This window comes from Strigops habroptila, chromosome 2 (genome assembly GCF_004027225.2).
Source record: "Strigops habroptila isolate Jane chromosome 2, bStrHab1.2.pri, whole genome shotgun sequence".
Classification (NCBI taxonomy): domain Eukaryota; kingdom Metazoa; phylum Chordata; class Aves; order Psittaciformes; family Psittacidae; genus Strigops; species Strigops habroptila.
The window spans coordinates 115,840,291-115,866,888 of NC_044278.2; the positions used below are offsets into that span (position 1 = coordinate 115,840,291).

General features: G+C 39.6%; 1 protein-coding gene across 38 annotated transcripts in view; it reads right to left on the reverse strand.

The window, feature by feature from the left end:
* DLG2 (discs large MAGUK scaffold protein 2) overlaps positions 1-26,598 on the reverse strand; it is a 997,741-nt gene that overhangs the window by 79,386 nt on the left and 891,757 nt on the right. For all 38 annotated transcript variants that reach the window (XM_030474393.1, XM_030474424.1, XM_032919710.1 and 35 more), the window contains one exon: positions 9,767-9,881. In XM_030474393.1, coding sequence (XP_030330253.1) covers positions 9,767-9,881 — 115 coding nt within the window. The remainder of the gene's footprint in view (positions 1-9,766; positions 9,882-26,598) is intronic.

Here is a 26,598-nt window from a genome sequence, read left to right on the forward strand (position 1 = left end):
CACCACTCACTGGAAACTTAGAAAACTGGGTGCATCTGAACCAGAATCTATTCAATATGAAGCCAGCGAGGCTTGGGATGACCTGGTCTTTCTGTTTCAGTACTTTGCTTCCTGTTACAAGAGTGGAGTGGCAGGGAACAACCAAATGGAGTTGCTGAGGAGTTCTGTGTGATCCCCAACTCTGGAAGACAATTCCCCATGTCCTTCCCAGGCTCACTGTAGAGTTAGTACAGTCATTTCTATTTCTAATGAGAAATAACAGGGTCAGCAAAACCTACTGCTCACACTCAGTCTCATCACTTAACTTGGTTGAACTCCCTTCTCATATTTGGACTTACTTGCGGTGATCCTCCTCATTTATCTTTACTAGAAGGCACTTCAAATGGGAATTCCCACTGCCCTTTTCAGCAGGATTATGTCCTGTTTCAACACTTTGCTCAGCTTTGTTCCAATGCAGCTAATTTGGAGGCCCTGTTCTACAGTCCCTTTATAACTTCTCTGTATAAGATTTCAAGTAGAAAACTCTTTAATAGGGGCCAAGCAGTTTTCTCTCTTTCTCTTACACTGGTCACTGTGCCAAGACTTTCTGCTAGCTTGCTCTGTGTCAACGCACATATTTAGATTTCCAACTTTTGACTGTATACCCACGAGCTTTTATTTCAATGGGTTTTCTTCACTACGTTCATAGTCTAACTTTCTGTCTTGTACTTTTCCAGTTGAAAACTGCACAAACTGATGGTGTCCTATTATAGCTGTTGACATGGAAACATTCTAAGAAACCGTTTGTTGGATAAGACTGCTCTCCACATAGAACAGACACAGCTTAAATGCATGTTTTGCTGACTCACTTTCAGCCATTTTAAGCCATAGACAGTTTATCTTCGTTGTCACTATTCCGTCCTGCGCCAACGGATCATGTTCTGAGTCTCTGGATAGAAATAAGGCTGAAACTGACTGTTCTTGTCACAGAAACTTCAAACAAATCCTATTCCCACACGTGGCCAAGTTCATCATCATCATCTTCTAGCTTGGAAATTATTCCAGCTGACACTTTCCTGCTGGATATGTCTCCAAACCAGAATACAGGCAGTCCCACTAGGGAACTGAAAAGCAGAATGTATGCACAATGAAAAGTTATTAAAGCATTAAAGGTGTGCTGCTTCTTTAGAGCTGGCATCACGTCAAGCACATTAGCTGTTCTGGGACATTATCTCAATAACTTATGAAACAGAACAATAAGGAAAATGGCCAGAAGTATGTACTACTTACTCCTACTGAAGCTGTTAATAGAAAAGCTGTCTCAGCAGGCATTAATAATTCAGCACTGAGGACATGATTTCAGGTCTCAGCTAGTTATTTCATATCTAACAAGTTTTACTGATAATGTAAAGATAAAATGAATTAGGCAAGAATGGCTTTGATAAGGAGCTGCTTTATATTCTGTTTTACATTCTGAACTTCAGGCAGAGCTTGTTATCTGAGATTACTGTAGGCTGTGGTTTATTCATGCGGGGCTCAGTCCTTGGAGGTGCTCAGTACCGCGTGCATTAGCTCTTAATCTTGAGCACAAAGTATTCAATGATTTGCAAAGCCACAGCCAGATAGAAATGAAACTGCTTTTTGTTCCTTTTTGATACAACTGGAGAATCATCTTTGATAAAAGGCTTGCTGGGCTGTTGGTTCCTGCTACAGCAGCTAATGGTGCATCACGCTGCACCTCAGGAAGGCATCAGTTAGATTTGTTTCATACTGGGTACCTAAGAGTAGCAGATATGATAAACATGAATATGTGAAGGAGAGAGCTGGTGTCAGATGCAGAGATGAGACTGCTTTGACTGATGTGTTTACATGTTCAGTTTTCACTCTCCATTAACCACTTCTTCTTTGTCTGTTATTAAAAATTGCAAACGAACCTCATTTTTCCATAACTGTTCATTAGCATCAACACTGCAAAAAAATATCAGATGAATAAGAAATATAGTAAGTGTTATGAAGAACTGTAGTAGCTTGTGAGGTGGCTAATAGTTTCAGCTGACTATATAGTGAATACATCAGTTTTCACAGTCCTAGGGTATAGGTGAGACATATGTTATATTTACAGCAGGGTGTTTCTTTTAGCACAAAAATTCCACCAAACTATAAGCTGGAAAGCTTTTGAATTGTGAATATTCCAAGTTTAATAATTCTCATATCCATCTTTCATCTGTGAGTGGCGACACTGTTGTATGTCTTAGTTAAGGCACTTCAGTTAAGGACCTATGAGAATTTCACTGGCATAATACAAAGAAGTGTGAAATGCTTGTAGCTCTGACTGACATTAGTGAAAGCCCACCTCAACTATCCCCCCCCCCCAAAAAAAAACCAACCCAGCCTCTCTCCAGATATTCTTCAACTGTTAGTTGAATTTTTCAATACCTCATTTAGTCTGTACTTAGCAGCATGGTACTTCTTGTAAATGCCAAAAAATAATCCCCTAAGCACATAAACAGTCTGAGTTTCATAAGAAAACATCGTGTTTGTATTGCCAAAGACTTGTCATCTTCCTTCTTCATTTCACAGATAATCACAGGTTCTGTGAGCCAGATACTTTTGCTCCAAACTTGAATTTCAAAGTAATAAATAATAAGTACTGGTTTGGATTTATTGCCCATTGTATTAGATGACTCTTGTATTCCAGCATATCCTTCATCCTTCTCTGTTCCTCAATGTCTCATATAATTAATAAAGGCCTGAGTGAACAGTTATTCAATTATACTGAATGTCCACCTGGGAAAAAGGTCTCTCAAGCACGGAGAGTGACCCTCCTTGCTCTGAAAAATAAAGATAGAGAATACTGGTGCTAGCAGGATCTAAAGAAGACTCTATATTCAGAGAAAGAACTGCTAAAAACTAGTAATGGAATATTCAGAAACTCATAATTAAGCAGGACACGTGTCTCAAGCAGGTTTCGATTTTCCGGTCTGAAATGGCATTTCAAGTGCAACAGCCCATTTCATGAGGGTGGGTTACGGGCGTACTGATCTGACCATTTCCAAACTTGTCTGTTAAACACTACCATAAACCCCAGCTCTCTGTATTATATCATTTATCACAGATTTCCTGAATGTATGTTTCCATTCTTTACTATAATTTGGACTGTTCAATTGTCTAGGAATCATCCAAGGTAAGTGAACAAACTGTACTAAAATTCCACTTTCCTCCACTTACTGCTCAGTAAAGAGAAATCTAACAGTGCCTATCATGCCATTAAAGTACAGGCACGGCTGTGTAAGCTCTAGCTGTTTCCCCATCAAAACCAAACGATAATGCCTAGGTGCCAAACTCTCTTACATTCACTCTCCAGAAACCTAGATTGACCTACAATGCTCTGAAGCCTGAAAGAAATGTACAGCAGGGGGGTTGGAACTAGACGATCTTAAGGCCCTTCTCAACCCAAACCATTTTATGATTCTATGAATCATAAACTCATCCAACTTGATGACCATGCACTGAACATGTTGATCCTCAAAAGTGCGAACACCAGTTGAAAGTGAATTTAGGAGGAATTGTGGGGGATAAGCATATGGGAAACAAACCAGACTATGTAAACAGGACTGACCATGTTTCAAAACTATGTTGCAGTGTCTTACTGAAACACACAGCAGAAGCGTTCACAGACAACAGCCAGAAAGCCTGATGCTACAGCTTTTTCAACATATGTATATGAATACTCTGTGTGCTAGAGTGAGAGATAATGTTGGTATGATTCAGGTCACACAATCTGAAGTGTCTCTAATACAAGTGTTTACATCTCAGCTAATCACCTGAGGCTCCTTCCACTCAGCTGTGAGAAATAGACATTTTTAGGGCATGATTCGCCTGAGCAATTTTGGATGTCTACTTCTGGATGAGATGAATTGTACTCTGAAAGTGTCAAGCACACTCCTCTGCCTCATGAGAAATACAAGGCAACTAGCTTAAGTGAAGATGCTTCGCCATGTTCATGTGGATATAGCATGTAATTAACACTAACATACATGTATTTGGATTTTCTTTTTTTTATATATATATACATTTATACATATATATAAATATACATAAATATATATATTCTCTCTTCTTGCAATCCGTGTTTAGGTATGACCATTTGATACCTCTCTCTGTTTCCCTCAGTACCTCCCATCTGAAAAGCCCTGATGAAATTATCTTTATTACATTTCTCCTTTCAGATCTACACAGCAGAGGTTTCCATCACCCAGTCTGATGTTATGATGTGTTCAGATTTCACTACCATGATGTCTCCAAGAACTGCATTTCTCATCTGGATTTCAGACTGTATTGCAATCTGCTGTGCAGCTCTCCCAGGAAAATTTTGCCCATGGAGCTTTTGATCTGTCTCTTAGGAGCCTTGACCTGATGTTCACTGGCCTGTAGGGATTCACTGCCTCAAAGAAGACAGGGAGACTGAACGGTGGCTCTGACAGACACAATATAAAACCAGTCCCAGATGCAAGATTCAGTCTTCACAAACTGCCTCAGCCAAACTTCAGCTGTACTCAGAAAAGTTCCCAAGTGGGAATTTCTGTGATTTGTTGAAAAACAAAGTCTCTCTAAGCAATAACTTAAATTTCACTTAAACAGGAGAAGTTTAGGTTAGATATAAGGAAGAAGTTCTTTACTGTGAGGGTGGTAAGGCACTGGAATGTGTTGCCCAAGGTAGTTGTGAATGCTCCATCCCTGACAGTGTTCAAGGCCAGGTTGGATGGAGTCTTGGGTGATACGGTTTAGTGTTTGGTGTCCCTGCTCATGACGGGGGGTTGGAACTTAATGTACTTTCCAACCCTAACTATTCTATGATTCTATATAGCATCATGCTGATTTGTAAGAAGTATGATTCTATGGAATCATGTATAAAGGTATCGAACGCCTAATGGAGAACTCATTTTGATGGAAATCAGAGTAAACAACCCAAAGTACCTCAACCTTGACTTTCTTTCACCTGCTGCTAAGTTGCTATGGCAAATCTTCAGCTTCTGCTCCTCATGGCTCAATAAAAAATGAACCAGAACACACTCATTTTTAACACATAATTGTTTTTGTTTGTACAGCACACATCTATCAAAGCTATGAAATGCTTAGCACTAATTCCAGCTAGAAGAAGACAAAAATGTAGTGGACTAGGAGGCAGCTGTTTGCACTGTGCAGTGTTTATAATTAGTGCAGCATGGGCTGGAACAAAGAGATTGATCTTAAACTTCTTCATGTTATTGGGAAGAGGCTCTGCCCTTGGTTACACTTCCCACTGTAGTGTTCTCCCTGGATAGCTGGTGGAGAGGCAGCTGCAAACCCACTTCTGAATTTACAACTGGATCCAGCCTTGTCCCAGCTCTGATTTCCAAACCCACCTCTATGGCCAACTGTACAACTGGCATTGAGCTGACATACTTGAAAGTAGAGGTGAAGCTGAAATATCTGCATTTCAGTAAGCTCAATCAGTCCCATTATACAGGGCAACAAGTAGCCATCCCTGGAAGTGCTCAAGGCCAGGTTGGATGGAATCTTAGGTGACATGGTCTAGTGTGAGGTGTCCCTGCCCATGGCAGGGGGTTGGAACTGGATGATCTTAAGGTACTTTCCAACCCTAACTACTCTATGATTCTATGATTAGGTGGAATGATGTTTGGCCACTGATGGTATTGAACAGTGACAACGAAAAGGCTGGGGTGCGTGTGAAGCTTTTGAGTTGTTTCTGCAGAGTGATACACCTCTCCATTGCCTGTCTGTGGCTTTGAAGAGTTGGAATTTTTAATTATAGATGTTATTTCAGAAACTGTCGTGTTTGAATAAAGATTAAAAGGTGCCGTGGCTGTTTATTCAAAGCTTATCTAGTTATTTTTTGTCTGTGCATCAAGAACAGACAGAAAAGACTGAAAGAAGGCAGTTCTTGGGTGCCAGATGATTCCTGAAAGCCTTTTCTTTGTACATCTAGTAGCAATTACTGAAGTGTCTACTTATACCCTCAGAAATCTTGCACCAGTACTTTCAGCTCAGAAGGAATCTAGTAAATCAATAGGAAAAACCCTTCACCATGCTTAAGCTCTCTGCCTCCTCTGAAGCTTGGCAATTTTATACTAAAGTTTCAATGGCTGCTCACTTCACCAAACTTTTTAAAGGACTGTACTTCTCTGATGCTTAACTCTTCAAAAGACTCTCATGGTCCATAGCCTGTGGTTAAAGAACATGATCTGACATTTCCTAAGAGTACTAATAGCAACCACATATAGCCTGAATAATCTGACTATGGATTTGGACCTAGAAGGACAAAGCAAAGCACACAGCTATTTGAAGACAAACAAATATATAATATTACAAAAGCAGATTTTAAAACCTTGAGCCAAAAAAATTAAAAGGAAGATATAAATTTGCATAAGAAACACTAAAAAACCCCTGTATTTGTATATAGCACAGTGATGGGTTTGTTTACTTTCCTCATTAATCATGAGCTGATGGCTGAATTCTAATGAATTAAAAAGAATAATAGCAAAAATTATTTTAGCCTTTCATTTCAGTTACTGAATTCAAATTAAGTTCATTCACCTTCAACAACAAGTAAACAATAAATTTTGCCATGTTTCATATCTATTCTCTCACTTTCTGCTTTTCTTTCTGTATTTCTTTTCCTCAACAGAAAGACTTGGTGACAAAGAGGATATGGGCTCCCAATCGAGTTAACAGCATTTCCTACTGCTCCATCCTCCCCTGAAGTCTCATACTTTGCCTTTAGTGTCACGGGCTTTCTGATAACCTCCCAAATAGAGATATAGGGTTGGTGACACAAAAGGAACAGGTAGTACTGAAAAAAACATTTTCAGGAAATTCCTGGGAAATATTCCAGGAGGCATCAGAAATACAGACTGAGATAAAGAAAGAAAAATATTATAAAAATCAGAAACACCAGACTATGTACAGATAAAAGATCATATCAAAGAGCTACACAGTTTCTTCTGAACAAGTAATTCTTGATCACCATCCTGTGCTTGTATACACTGCTTAAGTGTGACTCCTAGTTGCTTTCAGCCAACTACTTCTAGTCCTACATTCAACCTGTTATCCCCCTATTAAATTTTATCTCACTTCATTTGACATAACTCCTTTTCTATATCTCAATTAAAAATGTTATGCTATTTAAATAGTGGCTGGATGGGAAAATCACTGACTGTAAGAGAATCCTGTGTCTGGTGAACCCTGCATCCACTAGCAAATCTGTTTACAGAATTTTGCTTTTCCTCACCTTCATTTCTGTTGGCTTTTCTATGAGAAGATAATGACACTTATTTTCAATTCTTACAACCTATATGGACCTTAATTTATTTCCTTGTGCTGCCTAGAACATACATATTTACTTTGATTAAGATCCCTGGCTAAAAAAACCCCATGCTTGTACTCGGTGAAGCAAAATCACTACATCCCCAAGAAAGGAAAGCAGCAAACTTGAATCATAAACTTGGCATTAAAGCTACAGATTTGCAACATATGGTAATATGCCTCTAGTTTTCTTGCACATGCTGACCAAAATAATCCATTGAAACAGAAATGTCCTGAGTTGTAAGAATATAACAAGAACAAAAAAGCTAAATGCCAGACTTTTTACATGGGTCCCTGGCTGTAAAGAGTTTATTCATAAAGTGAAAACTTCAGTCTCTGAACCCACTTTTTTTTTTTTCCCTTAATGCCTAATGTAGATATAAGTTACCTTTGTAATTAGTGTATTATGATTTGAACTACCAGTGCCTAGCATAATGCTGCAGGTGCTGCTGTACTACAAACACATTGTAATAGTATGTAAAATAGAGAGCTGCTCAAGTAGACATCTCAGAGTTAGAAACAGCCAATTGTGTGGGTTTGACTGCAAAAAATTTATCCTAACAAAAGTGACTGAGGGTTTTGAGGTTTTCTGCTTGAGAGATTTGGGGCATTTTTTGGTATGACTCTGGAATAAAAGAACAGGTTTTGCATTTATGGTTTGGAAAGTGGTATTTAGATATGCAGCTAAGACATCAAAGATTCCTGCAGTGAAGCACCGGGGAGTATCAGCCTAGTGAGACAGACCACATCCAGAATTCATGAACTAGTGGAAAACTAGGCTCATAAGCACACACAGAGCAATACAGTATTCAAGAACTAGGCTAGTCCAGAGGCAGCACAGATATATTAGCTTGGCTCAGTATGCAAGCTAGTAAGCCTCAATTCTCAGCAGGGCTTACCAGGTTGATGCTGTTATAGGGGTAATTGAGCAGCTCAAAACAGAGAGTTGTTCAGGATCCTGTGTTAGCCCTTTAGGTGTACACCTCAATTGACTTGTGGTTGCTGGCTTGGACGTCTTGCACCATTGCTCCCCACATTTTGGGTTCCTGGCTTACCTCAAGTAAAGTAAGCTTGGATATATCCCTACACGTCCAGTGACTGTAGCTTTTCATAAAATGCAAATTGAAGCCAAAGCTTGACAACAACATCACTCTGTGTTACATCTGCAAAAACCTCCAGGTGGAATAGCTCCAGAAGTAAACACAAAGCCAGAGAAGGTTAGAGATGCATCAAAACCCATAAGATTTCCAACCTGACCTTGCCCAACAGCAAGATCACTGGTAACAGTGATCCATATCCTTTCAGTCCTTGCTCTTTCTGGCAGCAGTACCAATTAGTGCTTCGTGTGGTTGCTGCCCACTAGAATAAGACCAGCCGTACTAACATTCAAGATTTCCCTTTCTTCTCTGCTACCTTACCCCTTCATGCTGAGGGCATAATGACAAAGTGTAGAATTTAGCCTTAATTGGATCTCTGCAATGTTATCACCTGAATTAGCTCCCCCATGAATAATTATCACTGCCTGGAGGCTGACAAATTGCTTCCCTCTACTTCATGATTGTCAGGAATTTCAAATGAAATGCTGAGCGGGGGGGGGGGGGGGGAGCGGGGGGGGGGGGGAACAAAAATGAAAAGCCGAGAGAAGTATAATTATTAAGATTATTAGAATATTTGGCACAGAGTCCCATAGATCTCCCTGAGTCCCAAAAGGCATGAGCAATAGCAAGAACTTTGTTAGGAGCAACTGGGCAACACCCAGTCTTTCACCCAGCAATGACTATGGCAAGGGACTTGCACAAAGGATAACTATAACCACTGCTACTGCCTGGCTCACAGTTACGCAGTTTCTGTGTTATTTACTACTCCACTTTAGCTCTGTAGATCAGCTTGTTTAGCATCTCGTCTGCATATTTGATCTTGCTAGGTAGATAGTAAATTCTTTGTAACATAGACTGATAGAAGTATAAAGAAATGCAAGGGGGTAGGAGTAGATTGCCGTGCATTTAGAATAGCATCCAATAGCCCTTGCTTTGTTAGAACAAGGTCTTGGGAAAGAAGTGCTTTTTATGAGAACAATCAGTCCCTGTCTGGGCAAGACCTCACACAGAAATGCAATGCGTCACTACACCACAATATCCATCAAAAGAGCTGACAACTGGTAAGAAATCTTCATCTCATAAAACCAAATCACTATAAAAGTATAATGCTCTTTGAAAATGGCTTGAAATGATAGGATTAAGCAATAGGGCTTTATCAATTTTCACATTAATGATGCTGTGCTTGTAAGACTGATGTATTTCTCAGTTCAATTCAATGCAGTTCCTCAAACTTCTTTCCCACCTTGCCAAGCCCACAAAACATAAGTCAGGCATAGACAAGGTAGCTGCCAACATATTCCCAGGAGAAATCTCTCCCTGCTTACCTGACATACAGTGACCTCTTCTGATTAGTCCTCAGGGACCCGGACCCAGAACTCATGCTGTGATTCATCATCTGCTCACGCAGGTCATGGATTTTTGCCTCAAACCGAGCGTACTCTAAGGAGATAAAAAAACCCAGACAATAAAGATATTTTAGTTTTCTTGACCTATATAATCATTAGGACTGCTAAATGCAAATCACTGTTAAATTAATGAGTGTAAGGCATGTCCTGAGAATTGAGGTCTAATAGAACCTCGCATTAATATATTATTTTAGGTAAATATGTGCCCTATTTATGGTAGTACCTGAATATTTCTGCACTGACTGTGTGAAAATTCAAGTAGATAGACCCTCCCTCCTGCAGTTTCAGGAAAGGAAAAGAGGTTTAAAGTGTGTTACCAGGTATCTTTCAGTCTGCAAAAAGCATGTTGAAAGCAATTTTGCACTATATAATTCCTCCTTCCAAGCAATGAGATACCTTGTTGGGGGCAGTGGGATGATGCACTGAAGTTACTAATGACTCAAGCATTTAGTGTAAAATCCCGCTGAACTAAAGGAGATATATCAAAGTCTAATTATCCTCGAAGCGGCTGTGAAATTGTTGTATGAGCAATAAGCCACCTATTTACCCAGCCCACTGAGGATTGGGCTCTGTTCCCAGAATGTCTAGATGCTTTGCAACAACAACTAATTCATTTTATTCAGTGCCCTTTAACTTTTCATTGGATAATAACAACTGACCTTTCAAAGATCCCACATTTTGCATGGACACTAGCTACCTTCAAGCTGGCTTAGCAGACTGATTTGATTTGAGCTTTTTTGTTTGGTTCTTTTTTCCCCTTCTTCTTCTTACTAGTGCATTTTAACTCCTTCCATTGAGCTTCTTTGGCATTACCTACTGAGTTTGTTAAGTGGCTACTTTGCCAAGCAGCTGGGAACCACTGCTGTGGTATAAGACTCTTCAGTCTTCCCACATACCTATGACTTCACCAACTGCAGCTGAAATTCTGTATGTCAGGAGAAGAGACACTCCTACATGCAGACGGTATTTCAGATTTATTCTGTAGCTTGTTTCTTGCTCATTTCCTTCACCTAGAGAATAGCTTTAAACTTCCCAGTGATTTAAAAGCCAAAATCCTCAGTGGAACTAAGACTCCTACAAACCTATGTTTTTTTAAGTGGAGTTTAGTTTTGAAGTGTTTATCCCAGTGTAGTATGTAAGTTTGCTGTATGTGAGTCATATTTATTCTATTCTCCCACTCCAGAATTTATTTAGTAAATACTCATCTTCTGAGCAAGGCTTTGTTGAATTTGTATTTCATTAAAGCAAATCTAACATTTCTTCTTGGCAAATAGGAGAGGTGATCTTAAAACCAAAAAGCTTGCATTTGCCTTCCTCATACAGTGTCAGCCATCTGCATGCAGACAGAATACTACAATTTTAAGGGCTGTTACTAGGTCTCTTTCATGTGTGGTAGATACACTGAAGAAGACAGAAAACATACAGCTTAATTCAGCTGCTTTGACGTTTTACATCTGGGCGAGGCCAAGGAAAGGAATGATTTACATCAGAGCAGCTGTAATGGCAGCTTTCCCTTTAATAAGCAACCATATCCCAGGCTGGCTCTGTATCTGAGGTGTGGGAGTAACTCCCAGAATTAGACATCAATCTGGAAAGCGAGAAGAGAGGATTGAAAATCTGACTCTCTCTAGCACAGCATCCAGCTATTTGCAACCCGAACATCAGCTCATGAGATACTCGAATGACTACAGCTTGGTCAGATGATAGTGTTATAACTTGTGCTCTGACTTCAGAGCACACTTGTGATTGAACTGACTTTAACTGACTGCAGATTTATTCTGTATTTAATAATCTCTCTCTTCCTGGAGGACATTTTGAAACCACAACACGTCTTTAAAATTGTCTAATAAGTGTGTGATGGAAGTTCAGGGTTCAAGCTCTTGCTCCCTGCTTGATACTGAAAAATACTGAATGACAGTTCTGCTAATTCGTGTTCTTGAGGTGTTTTTTTCTTTGGATTGAAATACATAGATAATTTGAAGATAACAAAATTTATGGGTCTATACTTTCTCCCAGTACCTTCTTCATATTTATGCATCAAAAAATACTGAAGTGTATGCCTGTCTCTTCCTCCTGTCAAATGCCTGGACCGAAAATTGCAAGGCCATCCATGCAGGTAGTATTTAACCCAGCTCAGATCAGCTTTAATCTCAGTTGTCCTAGTTCTCCTGCTGACGCCTAGATACTACAGTAATGGTTGCATTTGAAATGTGAAGTGAAAAAGAAAGAGTGATGCTCCATTTCTGCCATCAGAACTGCTACAGTAGAGCTGCCCTCTGGGAAAAAGTCATTTTTCTTAACATTCCTTTATATATGGGGTCATTCCAGAGGACCTGTTTGCTAACAGCACTGCATTTGCTAGGTGAGAATAAGTGGCAGTGCTAAAGTCCAGAAAAACACTTTCTTAAAATTCAGCACTGAATGTAAGTACCACACTTTGAAGGCTTCTACACAATTAAAAGGACGCTGAGGTTGTGACATGCTGACAAGAAATACAGTTAAAGCTGATTCACTAATTTCGTGCCCTTTAAAGAAAAGCAGAACAAAGACTGTTGCTGCTGGAGTGCATCATTAGTGAAATTTGCCAAATTTGACTTATCAAAATCCATCTGCAAAGGTCCTACCCGTTGCCTGATTCACTAATGATCTAACAAACTCTGGTAACTTCAGGAACTGATAAAGTTGTGCATTAGGCCAAAAGGGCAAATGCGTGAGCAAACTGTAACCTATGTTACTGCTGGAGTCAGACCAGATGATACAACGGTTTGCCCTGGCCTGTGGCTCTGGAAATGTTGCTGCAAGAAAGAGGGCAAAGATGGAGGAAAGTGATTGTTCATGTTCCTCTTTAGAGCTGGCTCAGTTCTCACGGCAGCGTAGGCAGACCTGAATTTAGCTGTCCCAAGGATAGAGATACAACTCGCTAACCCTGGAGCGGTTGAGCTAGTGCCATTGGATGTGTGAAGGAGATTGCTGCTAGGAGGAATGGCCAAGCTGAAGGGACAGCAAGACCATTTTTCAGGGCTCTGGCACTGGCATGTTGGGCTCTGCATGCTGTCCTAAGCAAATGCCCGTATTTCCAAGGGTTTGTTTTCTAAAGTTGGCTCTGCTCAACTCTCTGGGCAGCCAGAAGAGAAGAGTCAGCTTGAATTACTACAGCATGAATTGTCCGCAAGCTCAGCCAAGGCCCAAACTGAGTGTATTTATCAAATACAGACACCAGTAACAAAATAGAAGGAAAAATACCAACTCCCTATCCACACATTCAGGCTAATGAATCCAGTAAAAAGTATTTTTACTGCTGAAGTGATTTAGATACCTAAAATCGTGCAATACCTTCTGCCACTGTGCAAGTGGGTACCTACATAGTGGGGAGGGATTGTTTTAACACACATATCCCCCCTCTTTTGAGTTTCCTATTGACTATTTTTGATGTTCCATGATCTGGAGTTGTCAGTCCAATTACTCAACATCTAAGTCTCTCCACACGCTGTGAAGAAAAATATCATGAGTTTGTGAGATCCATGGTGGATGCACAGACATTGAGGACAGTTGAGATGGATGTTGCTGTGACTTAAATCCTTGCATATACATGGAGCAAAGACTTTTCCAATTAAAATAAGCAGTATATTGAAATTTTAAGTTCAGATTCTCCAAGTCACTTTAGAAACGTCCTATGGAAATTAGACTACAACACCTGAACATACAAGAAAGCTCTTGGAAATACTAGATGCATTTGAGAGGCTAAAAATGAATGAAAGTATGAAAAAGAAATGAGAAAGTAAACCTCAACAAATTTTTAGAAAATCACAGTGAAAATCAAATAATCTCTAAATCTAAAAATAACAAAGACTGAGATTTTATATCTGAAGGCTTGATGCTTTTTTGTCATATAAATTACGAATAGCTGTGATAAATAAATATGCTGCAGCTTTTCTATAAGAAAGTTAAAGAATTTTACAAAGCTATGTTACTGTTCACTTTTAACTTGATAATAAAGATTTAGCTTTGACTGAATTCAGAGAACACGATGACCGAAAAGCCTGGATCCTACAAGTAAAGTATAGTTAAGCAACTGAAATGTTGATGTATTATACAGTACTTCAGCATCACAGGCCAGGTCTTTATTAATTTGAAAGCTTTTAGTGCTGGCACCTTTATAGAGATAGCAATTCTTTCTGTCAGCAGGTATCAAAATTCACTTTCCTGTGTAATTCAAGATCATCACTGTTTGATTCTAATTGATAGTAGATTTCCTGAAAAGTAGAAACTCAAAGTGGAAAGTACAACTTGAACTGTCCATTTTTAACAGACTGCACTGCTTAAAAACCAAACCAAAATCAAAAAGACTAGGAAGGCATTAGTTAGAGACAGAATTTTATCACTTCAAAAAGGGTATGTCAAATAACTCTAGACACTATAAAAAAGGAATAGCTGCCAGACCAGATTCTCCATCAGTAGCAATCTGGCATAATTTCAGTGGATCCAGGCCAGCTTAAACCTTCTGAGTTTTTCTTCTGTTCTGTTTATAGGAACGCAAATTGTATTCCACTACAGCAAGTCATGAACTTATTGCCTTGGGCATCTGAGATAGCAATGTGCGTGATACTATTGTTATGGTAACATTATTTATGCTATTTATATAGATTTTTTTTTCCCCTCTGCCTCCTCTCAGCAGATGTCTTGGCTGAATGGTTTGTTTTAGAATAATAGCAGAACACATTTCTTCCTGCAATGAGTGTTTTCCATTTCTGCCATTTCTGCCCTTTGTCCACAGTTTTGTCCAGTCACCACTGTTTTACGCATGAAGGTGAGAGGAAGGTGAGCAGACCATCACTAAGGCTGGGTCTGATTCTTGCTTTTCCACACATTTACTGTGGGAACCTGAGTGCCGTCGTATGCTGAGACCTACTCTTTGTGACTCACACAGTAAATCTGTGATATGGGTGTTAGATTACTGCCAGGTGCCGAGCATCCCACAGCTCTAGAAACCATTGAAACTATTGTAATACACATAAAAAGAGAAAGAAAAAGACATGAACTGCTAACACTTTTGGCTAGTATTTTATGTCTGTTTACAATTTGATTTTTGTTTAATATTTGGTTTGAATCCAATTTCGCTAAAGTATCCTGACCGCTCTTTGTAGATGATTAGGAGTTCACTCCTATAGCTGTTTGAGGCAGCACGCATTTACACAGCAGGTTAATGTTGGTGAAAATCTTGTGACTCGCAGTAATTTTGTAAGAAATAAACAAACAAACATACTATCATTAGGTACAGTTCACTGTTCCTTTGGTTCTTGTATCTTCCTCTTCCTTCCCTGCCTCCACTGCCAGAGACATAGTTCTGGACAAGGCTGGCTTTGGGTCTTAAATTATATGGCAAATGTTATGCTTTTAGTAAGTCCAAAAGATCAATTAGATTTAACGTCAGCTAAATTCAGGACTTAATAGGAAAAAAAATGCACACCATTCTGATGCCATCAATAGGCAATGCAATAGCGTGCCTTATTTATTGGGGAAAGTGTTGCTCAAAGGACCTTGCTCCATTCATGATGCACTGAGCAACAGAACAAGTTAAGCTGCTATTTCTTATCAGTAATATAACTTCCCTGAGCTCACTCAAAGGAAATGAAAAAAACCCCCAGTACCGGGGAAGGGAAGATATATTTAGATTTTATTAGTTTTCATTAGTTTGACTCTATCTGCTTATTTTTATTGGAATGTTTTCAACACACTTTTTCAGGAACCTCTCAAAAATAATGACACAGGCAAATATATTGATTTTACTCACTGCTTTAGCCTTAAAACTTCAGCACAGTAGGGCCATTAATGTCTTTACTGTTTGATATTGGTTGGTTGTTTTCCTTTATCGATGTACAGGTATTTACACTTGAGCCTGTCATATTAAAATTCCACCCTGTACATTTGTTCTATAGCTGGCCTCATTGCCTAAACATCACCATTAACTTTACTTTCATTTGCTTTATTACAGGAATATAATACGTCTTCCATGTCTTGCACCATTAGATACAGCCCTCATATTGTGTTAGTTGTGAATATATATATATACACACCTGAAAAGATATCTTCCTCCCACAATACATTCAGGAGACTAATATCGTGCTCTATTCTTAGTCATGGGGAATATAATTCCAATACAAATTAGTCTCCAGAAGCTTTAGTTTCAGGGAATTCATACCTCATAATGAAGGAGATGTACTAAAATAAAACAAGGTATTAGTGAGTGACAAGGACTATGTATCCCACTGAGGTGTTATTCTGCCTGTTCCCTTGCAGCTTGTCCTTGGTTTATGCAGTGTCAGCCTGGACTTTCTCAGCTGGGAATCTTTTGCAGCTTCTTCCAACCACTGAAGAAAACTGCAAGCAACTCAACAGCTTTTAAAAACAACCCTTCCCAAGATTTTGGGAACCTTTTTTCCTGCACTGAATTTTACCGTATTCTCCAAAATGTATTCTCCCCTCTATTTGAATTGATGCACCCCTGAACTAAACAGTACTGTTTGTGCTTCTTTTTCAAATTCCCTAAGGCTCACACTGAGCTAACATCTTGGAAAACACTGTATTTACGCATGCCGAAGGAGGGGCAAGGGGAATAAAGAGCAGAGAGTCAGATCTAAACCATACATTTCACAACACATGGTCTGCCCTGGCAGCACCAGTGTAAAATCTTGGAAGAGCTGGGCACATCGCTTCACCCCAGGCTTCCGACTTGCACAGCCACACTTGCCCAGCAGAGCAGCATATGTATCATTAACCTTGATAGCTTTGTAGGAGTTACTGTTTTGTACAGTGCAGAAACGTTTCATGATCTTTCTCATGTTTTAGGCACAAAATGACTCTGTCAAGGTGAAAAAAAACCCCCAAAAAAGCTTCCCTGCATTGGAATCCTCTTTCTTCCACAAATATTTAAGCGAAGAAACAAAACCTACTTTCTATTAATAGCTAAGCTAATTCATTTAGCTATTTTGTCGCTTCAGGCTAGTGGTGAAGGATCTTATTTTCAGACATTTATTCAATTTCCACAATTCTCTATCCAAAATTATTGCCCTAGGTCCATTTTTACTTATTATTTTTGCTTCATTGCTTTTTCTTGCTTCTGCTTTTTACCACACGTAGTATTATCTCTTGGGACTTGAGCATATAATATTGATTAGCCATATCTGCTTAATGGTAATGCTGGCTTAGCCTGCTTCCAGCTCTTAAAGACATGAATTGACATGAGGAAACAAAATACAGAGCCTACCACTTCTAGAGTTTCCTAGGCATGGCAATACTGGGAAGCCAATTTGGTGGTCTTGACTAATCTTTTATTTACCTTGGGTAGATTCTCCTCTTTTAAAGACTCTGCTGGCAAATGATTCCTACCTGCCTCCAGCTGCTTATAAATTTCCTCCTTCCAAAAGTCTCCTGAGTGCCCACCTATCAGCTACATGGCTCGTGAGAGTTTTCCCAAATACGTTTCAATATGAATGAGCTGATTTAGCCTGTTTAGTCTATTTCCATTAACCTGACAACTTAAAACTTAAAGAGGAGAGATTTAGGTTAGATATAAGGAAGAAGTTCTTCCCTGTGAGGGTGCCGAGGCACTGGAACAGGCTGCCTGGAGAAGTTGTGGCTGCCCCATCCCTGGCAGTGTTCAAGGCCAGGTTGGACACAGGGGCTTGGAGCAACCTGCTCTAGTGGAAGGTGTCCCTGCCTCTGGCAGGGGGTTGGAACTGGATGATTTTAAGGTACTTTCCAACCCAAACCAGTCTGTGATTCTGATTCTAGGACTGAGTCTGAACAATGCAGATTGGAAAGCACTCAGACATAAAACTGCCTGCAAATGTGAAGATGGTAGGATACAGTGGTACAGAGCTGGGGGCATACTGGGGCAGGTGGTATCTTCCCCAGCCCTGTTGTATGCAGTATATGCCACTTCATACTAAACCATGTTGGGAAAAAGGTTGAAGTACAACCCTACTTCATCATCTCCAGAACCCATATAATCTCACTGTGACTAAGGAGATACATGAAAACTTACATGAAAATTTTCATAGCTAAGACATCATATGCCAGTTTTGTACTTATATGCCATGAAATTCTCATATGCTCAGAGTAGGAAGAGACAAAAAAAAGGGGTTCCTAGAAGACTTTTGGGATATAAAGGTTTATTTCAGAAAATACAGTGGTGGAGATACTAATGTGATTGTATTAATTCCATAAACCAGCATTAAAGCTGTAGCCTACTGTAAAAAACCCTCCAAACCACAACTTACAAATAGTTTAACAATTATAAGCTAAAAGAGAAAATTAAACAGTAGCAAGAATACCAATGCTACCTGATGTAATTATTCATAAACTAGGACAGCCTTACAGACTACCAAATCACAGAGAGCAGAAGAACTATCAGTAATACAACCAGAATCTTGGCAAAAGTGCTATGAAAATAAATGTAGATATACCTCATTGGGGTGAACTGCTTTGCTGTTATGATTAATATCATTTGCCGACATTGAATAATCCCATAAATAAATGATTCACTTCCTGACTTCAAAGTCTGATAGGTAAAATCTACCTCCCCCTGTAATCTTTACTTTCCTATACTCAGCTGTGCTGTTCTTCCTGACAAGAATATCTTCAGCCATCTCCTAAGGCTGTCTGGGACAGTGTAGTGAATTAAAAAGAAGAAATGAGCAGAGACTGGAAAAAAAAACTATCAATTTTTACCATTAATAAACTTTAAAAAACAGTATGTTGAATGTCCTGAACAAAAGAGAGAAGTATGCAGAAAGGGATGAAATGGCTAAAAATATTCCCACAGGTGTATTGATCTCTTCTAAGAGGCAATATTGAGAGCAGCTGCAGAATTGTATTACTTTGCTAGAGCTTCCTGATTAAGGGGGATTACCGTTTGTAATACAAACAGGTAATAGGGAATGGTTGAGCACATTACAAGCCTGAGTGAATTTAAACAAGACAAATACATATATTACCTCAGGATAAGTCATGCTCCCTGCATGCCCCTTAGCTTATTATAAGGAATATTTTGAGTACTGTGCAAGGAGATATCTAGGTTGCAAACATGTACATTGTGCAATTGACCACTAATGAGACACAGAGGCTATAGTTAATGGTCTAGATGCTCTGAAACGTTGATTAACTTGAGCATCAGATCATGTAAAATTGGAATAATGTCTGAAAAATCACTGTAATGCCAAGAAATGCCTTGCAATTACTGCTGATACTCTTCACCTCATCATTCTCAGAACCACAGAATGCCACATTTAAGGCATATATGGCTTAGCTGGAAAAGGTCTTCTTAAGTCCAATTCCTGCTTTTACAGAAAATCAAACCCTAAGATACTGTGCATAAACTGTTCAAATACTTTTTTACTATTAGTTCAATTTTGGCATTTCATAACTGTTGGAAGACCATACACAGAATCCCATCCTCAAATGGTTAGACTCATTCTAACTAAATGCAGCTGCATCCTACTTATTGGCTTTTGCACCAGCACAGTTCCTCTGTGTAAATTGCTCTTTTCCATTGTATATTGATTCTCATGACAGATTTACAGAGAGAACACAACTTCACCTACCAACCTCCATTCTGCTAAATAAACGATCTAATTCTGTTTCAGACTTTTCCGGTATGCCTTTTTATCCTTGTTACATGGTTTTAGCTATGTCTTCACTGGTTTAAATAGCAGTGTGCAGTATTAAATGACTTCCTGAAAAATCAGACATATTGCATTGATCATATTCGTCTTTCTAAAAATTAAACATATTATCAAAGACTGATATCAAGAAAATTTGCCTCTCTATATTACTTTTTTATCTCATTTTGAATTTACCTCTCTATTCTGTTTCGAAAGTGTTTAAACCATGCTTCCACATACTGAGATACTTGTACATACATACGTACTTCTACATACCGTAGATAAGGAGAGACTTATGCATCTCCAGAGCTGTTGAATGCACATCATTTATTTTTCTCCTTTTCTGACCTGTAGATGTCATTTTTCCAGATAAAGCACTACCTCTAGTTGAACAGGTATTTGATATGCCCTTCCTACTCCCTGTGCCAATTCTCCAGTAATCTGGAGTGGAGTAAAAAGCTCTGCCTAATCTCAGCACAGCAACATCTTCCAGTTATTATCCATCCCACTACTGGTCCTGTGTACTATGTGAACAATCTTGTTGTATTACAGCCTTTCCAGAGTAAAAACTGAAAATGCAAAGTTAATATGATAGCATGTAGGTCAGTGAACACTACTAAACGTTCAGGCTCTTTGAGGTTTCTGTCTAGTGTCTTCATCAAATCAATACCTTCAGTGATTTTGTTCAACCCAGGTGTGCTAAATACATAAACTTAGGTAGAAAAGAAAAACTGAAGGTCAATCCTACAGGAATCAGAGGTCTTCTGCTGTCTCCCTGCTGTGCTGGTAAGCTACATTACAAACAAGGCTTAGAGATCAAGTAGAAAATGGAAGTGCTGAAAACTTCCCACCTGATATCCAGGCTTTTTATATTCTTTCATGATTCTAACAAGCATCCCAGAATAAGAATAACAATCTCAACAGGTTTTCTGTAGGACTAGCTGTTTGTTCTCTGGAGTAAGTGAATGTTTTGTTAATCCTAATGTGGTGCATATTATTGGTTTATCAGTGTTTCACACTACCTTACAGAAAGTCAATTCAATACATATATATATCACTGAATGCAAATATATATACATAGAATGTGTGTGTATAGATATATATATATGGAATGGAGAGAGAGAGAGGGAGAAAGAAAAAAGGGTCTATGTCAAATGCTAACTATTTACTGGTGCTGACTTTCCCACAGTTGCTGGCCTACAGCTATAGACGGCAGTTGGATTGCAGCGCCATATGCTCCCTTGAAAGGCAAATTCTTTTAGGCCCATTTTCAGTGGAGAAATCACAATTTTTAATACATTGACAGTTTTCCATGACTACAGCCTATGGCTCTACCCTAAGATTCATTTGACGTATGTAGACTGGCTTTTCCTTTCCTTGACAAAAATGGAGTTAGTCTGTAATATTTTGTTGACACTGTACTTTGGTTTAGCCTTGGTAGGCTGGTTTCTTCAAGAAAATCGAATCTCTTTGATTTTCTGCTCCACTACTTGTGACTGTCCAGGATGATCCAAGTAGGAAAAAGCAGTGGGTCAGGATGATCCCTTCACTTATGTGATTAAACAGCGTTTAGCACTGATAAATGTCACATCCATACAGCTTTCAGAGACAGTCTGGACAGGAACAGTCAAAACTCACAAACACTTAAGAACTTCCTTGGAGAAATTCTGGCAGTGTTCAAGGCCAGGTTGGACGGGGCTTGGAGCAACTTGCTCTAGTGGAAGGTGTTCCTGCTCGTGGCAGGGGGTTGGAACTGGAGGAGCTTTAAGGTCCCTTCCAACCCAAACCATTCTATGATTCTATAATACAGAATGGCTTAAGTTTCTTATTCACACTCTTCTAAGAGAGAGATAGATCAAATGAGAAACTCAGGCGAGATTGTCTAGGACTGCATTATTGGGATTTGTGGTCAAATTCCTAAATGTCATCTGCATTGGGACTACTGACTGTGCTTCTTGAAACAAATGGAGACGATATATCTTAGACCACAATGATAAAGGATTGTATCAAATTGCAGTGCCTAGCATTTTCCAAGGACAAACAGGACACGCTTGCATGGGTGCCAGGCATCAGAAACGTGCAACTGGAGCATGAGTCGAACTCTCGGAATGAGGAGGAGACAGAGAGGTTGCCAGAGAGGGAGCAGAACATCCTCAGGGGCCATAAGTCACAATTATATCTTCTTACAGATGTCTGTCTAATTTGTTCTTAAAGATCCCCAGAGATGGAGACACTTCAACTACCTCAAACAGTCTATTCTGGTGCTTTCACTCTCCTTTCTGCAGTTGCGTATTTTTCCTCATCTGAAGCTTTTCTGCTGCTTTTTAAGACCATTCCTTCTAGTTCACAATGAATGTGAGAAAACAATATGGCAAACTGAAATATTTTAAAACTAACACTATAGTAAAATTACAAAAGATATAATGAAAAAGGGGAACACAGCTAAACAGGCAAGCAGGGATGGGTTTGCAAGTGAAACCCTTTTGAAACAGTCTGCAAGTGTCAGAAATGAGACCTTAAAGAAAATTACTGTGCACCAACTAGGACAGATGAAGCTCATTACTGCCAGTGGCCTACATGCTATAAAATGGGTTACTATTGCTACAGAAACCTTTTTGGTGTGTCCCTGTAATTAGCAAAAAAGTATTATTATTGTAATTAACTGAATCCCCTAGTACCTAGTGCAGTATTCATGGCTGTAAGCAGGTTAATGTCAAAATTAATTTGTGCTAATTCGCACCAGATCAGTGATGCCCAAACCAATCTGGATGCAATGGCATTTTGTTGAATAATAGTATTTTCCTGTTGACTTACACAAGGCACTGAAGCTTCAAGAAAGTCACATAAACCCATCTTAGCTTCCACTTGTGACAGAAGTCTTGTGATAGTTATCATAGAATCATAGAATCATAGAATAGTAAGGGTTGGAAAGGACCTTAAGATCATCTAGTTCCAACCCCCCTGCCATGGGCAGGGACACTTTGCCCTAAACCATATGGTCCAAGGCTCTGTCCAACCTGGTCTTTGGATAAATTTATTGCGAAACTCTAAGTTTCACTTACTTCTAAGCGAGTAAGAAATGTATGAGCTCTAGACTGGAAATTACTGGGATAAAAGAGTCAGGCAGCTTCTTTAGCTTATTTAAAGGCCTGGTTGGTCTCAGCACAAACTGTTCTCCTTTTCATCTTAGAGGGTTATGTTTGACTTCCAGGGCAAAGCATGGCACTGCATACACACAAGAAAGAAGATAAAATTCTTTCATGCACAAAACACTAAGAGCAAGAGACTGTAGGAATATTGAGAGGGACTTTCACTCTCTCTTTCTTAGTCATAGGCAAGACGAGAAAATAACAAAAATCAACTACCTGGTGACTGAGAGAGAACGTGGTTGAAGTCAAGCCAAATCAGGGGGTGGCTCGGTGTTAAGGGACAGGAAGAGAGAAGATAACTGTTTTCTGTGCTGGCTGCTTTTTATTCTTCCACTAAAAAATAATGACTTGCAGTGGACAGATAATTTCTGTTCCCTGTTACCATTAGGCTAAGGAAACACTGTCATCACCTGCCAAATTAAGCTTCATAGCTTGAACTAAGCTGTCCTGTAGCTGTGACTATTCTTGCGCTGTCTGGACAGAGACTTGCTACGCTAGGAATGGCTAATTAAAGTTTTTTTTTTACTCTCTCTTCTGCAGTCTGTGACAAACTAAACTTTTGTAACTTGCCTAGCTTGCCTTCCTTCAGAGGACTACAGTCCTACAGGAATGGTTTTTGTTAATATCTAGAACTGTCATTCCTTCTGTTTAACGCTGCAGTCTTTGGTCATCCTCCTGAAGAGACATGTTACCACAATAATGCGAAGGCAACAGAGCTGGATCCTCATAGTCTAGTCCTGCTCCTGGATCCCTTCCTGCTCATTGTACTCCCACCCTGTACCTTGAGGTGGGCGGATGATGGGCTGATTTTAGCCTATTGTGGTTTATCTTTTAGGTACCCTAAAAAGAGGCTCACTCACAGCTCAATTCAGGGCTACCATCTTCTAGAGGACCTTCTCTCTCCACCAAATACAGGAGGAGCCTGGTGGACCAGCCTTCCTTGCACTTGACAACAACAGCAGGGGTTTTGTTTGTGCCAAGCCCTTTCCCCTGTCCTCCACATAAAAAATCAAAGCCCAGATTTCCCCCTTCCTTGACCATTTCTGTAACAACCTGAGAACGTAACTTCATAAAACACTGCATTTTATGGTAAAACTAGCCTATGTGTCTCTACCCCCACCGCTCCATCAGTTCTCATCTGGGGGTACACTACTGATGGGGCTCAACTTACAGATTAGTCCTCTTTTTAATGAGGGTAACAGTGGGGTCAGTGAGCTGTGGCAAAGAGCTGGGTACACGCGGGTAGAGAAGAGATCTTCTTAGCAGCTTTACCAGCCCCTGCAAAGCCACAAAGCTTCAGGCTTCCCAGCTTCTCCATCTCCTTTGCTGCTCCCTGGGCACATCCATAATGCATTTCTTTCCTTCTTTCAGTTGTCTGCCTCACCTTCCCCCTACCCCTCTGAAATTACCTGTAAAACAATTTTTAAAGAATAAATCTGCTTTCTCTTCCTTTTCTTCAGCCTAACTGCTCTTTTGTCTCTTCTCCCAAAGCCTTCAGTATCCCACCTATCCCAGATCTGGTGGGGTAATGGGTTTTTTGAAGACCAGTTAAATTTGATTTTCCTTTCTGTATATGCATCTGGGTTTTTTTTATCTGTTTCCCTAACTTCTGTCAGGTATTGAGCTTGTTGGGTCCAACTTGTCTCCATTCTTACATCAGATACCCATCTGAAGAGTGGCCCATGGTAATTTCAGGTGCAATTTGCTATCATTACTTTAACTTTCCTTTTCACAAGCCCATTTATTTGAAAGACAATCAAGTTGAGAGAAGATGAGTTGGGAGTGGAAACAATAAATTGAACAAAGGGCAGTGAAACAAACTCTCTGTTTTTCTAAAATGTAATGTGAAGCTCTCTGGAAGGCATGCAGGTCAATTTAACTTTTTAATACTATTAAATATGTACTGTAAACATGTAAAATTGTAAAGGACTATAGATAAAGCTTTGTTATTTTAATAAAGGTAAACAGAAAGTTGAGAACATCTCACTATTCCCAGCTTAGAAGACACATAAGAGGAGGACCCAATGACACTAGAATCACAGCTTTAAAATCTTTTATAGTCAAGCTTTCAACAGGGCATAATAGTTCAGTTCATTACAAAAAAAATACGGGTCTTTTAAATTACGAGCCTGGTTTGACTTTCATGTATTATTAGCTCTCAGTGGAACTGAAGCATTTAAATTGATTGTAATGAGACATTAGCAGACACTATTACTGCAGCAAACTATTCCTGTTTTGAGACGGCTGGCTCAGGAGGCCTCTAAAAGCATCCCAACAGGCAGCGAGTATCATGCACTGACAAAGGGAAACAGAAATCAGCTTTGTAGAGGTCTGCCACACAGCTGGTGTTGCTGTGCCGAGCATGCCAAGCGGCTGCTCTGAAGGGCACTGGTAAAGGAGGGCAGCACCCTTCGGAGGGTAAGGAGGGATGCCAAGGGGATTGCTGGTTAAATGTACATATGCTTTTAAACATATCTAAATGATTTTCTGCCTGACATTAAAGCAAGAAGAATCAAACCTCTAGTAAAAAAAAAAAAAAAAAAAAAAAAAAAAAGACCAAATCAAAGCAGACTTCTCAAGGCAATAATAATAACCATTACTCACATATCTCCGTCAAAATGATGCAGGAGGCTGAAGGTGAATCTATTCTGAGAGTTATAAGACTTCTTATCTTGTGACTTCTATCTCAGCTCCTTCGTTTTCAAAAGCTTCTCACGCTCCTCAACCTTTCCTAGTTTCTGCTACAGTTTAAATACAATTCAATGAATGACCTATGTCAATGACTCTCTTTTCTCCCCTCATCTTTCCTGATTTCCTTGGTATCTAATTATGCCAAACCCCTGGAACAGTCTCTCACAATTACTCTGTTTTCTTGAAGCCTGTAAGAATTTCATAGCCATAAGACTCTCGTCCATGCTTGTGTGTTTATACACACATCTTTTTGTTTATTCATTTATAGTGATTGTGAAAGCTTATTTTCTTAGAAAAGTACACTGAAAAAAAGGGTTATGAAATACTCTGAAGAGAAAACATTTCAAATGTGACAGCTGCCTAAGAATCACTATGACTTTCATATTCCTTCTTCCCTCAGAGGTTACTACTGTTGCTGGCTGAGGAAACAGCTGTAGCATGCTCATGAAGGGCACAAAAGGCCTGGAGAAGGCAGAATTGCCCTTTGGCAGTTTGATGTCTTGCTGGAAAGCTTGTCAGCCTTATTTACATTTTCATTTGCATGCCAGCCTCTACAAGACTTTATATTCGGATTCTGCTTTAAAGTATCTCCTTCACTAGATTCACAACGACCTTTACATGTCTTCCCACATTACTCTCTGGGTCTGCAGCCCCGGCTCACTGGGCTATCCAGAGGACTAGCAGCAATAAATGTCAGGCTAACATGACGTTTATCCAAACAGTTGGCTGCTTGTAAGGTAGCTTTTTCTTAATATTTATTTTTGTTAATTATTTCCTGTAGGAGATAAAGAGCGGCGTGGACAACAGTCACATCCTGCTAAAGGAGGGTGCTAAGGGAAAATTCCTTTTCTGTAAGGCAGGAGCAAAACTGGCAGCGTGCATCACCAGACAGCGGCTGCCCCTGAGAGCAAAGAAGGCAGGAGGGATGAAAGTGGGCAGTGAGTGATTACTATTGACATGATTTTTGCTGACAGACTGACAACGGAACTTGGCAGGATTATACCCACTGGCTAGTTAAGAGGAGCACTGCCATGCACATGCCCTACTCCAAACAAATCACAGCAGAGGCACCTGAAGTATAATGCATGTACTAGCCCTAAGCCTATCAAGCTGCTGCAGAAATGCATGGTCTTGCTCATACCCAAAATAATGCCAAGAGAAAACATACACAGAGTATTAGAAGTCTGATGACAACTCTGTTGCTCCTTTCAGCCATTATAGAAAAGACTCTAGTAAATATATTTTGATC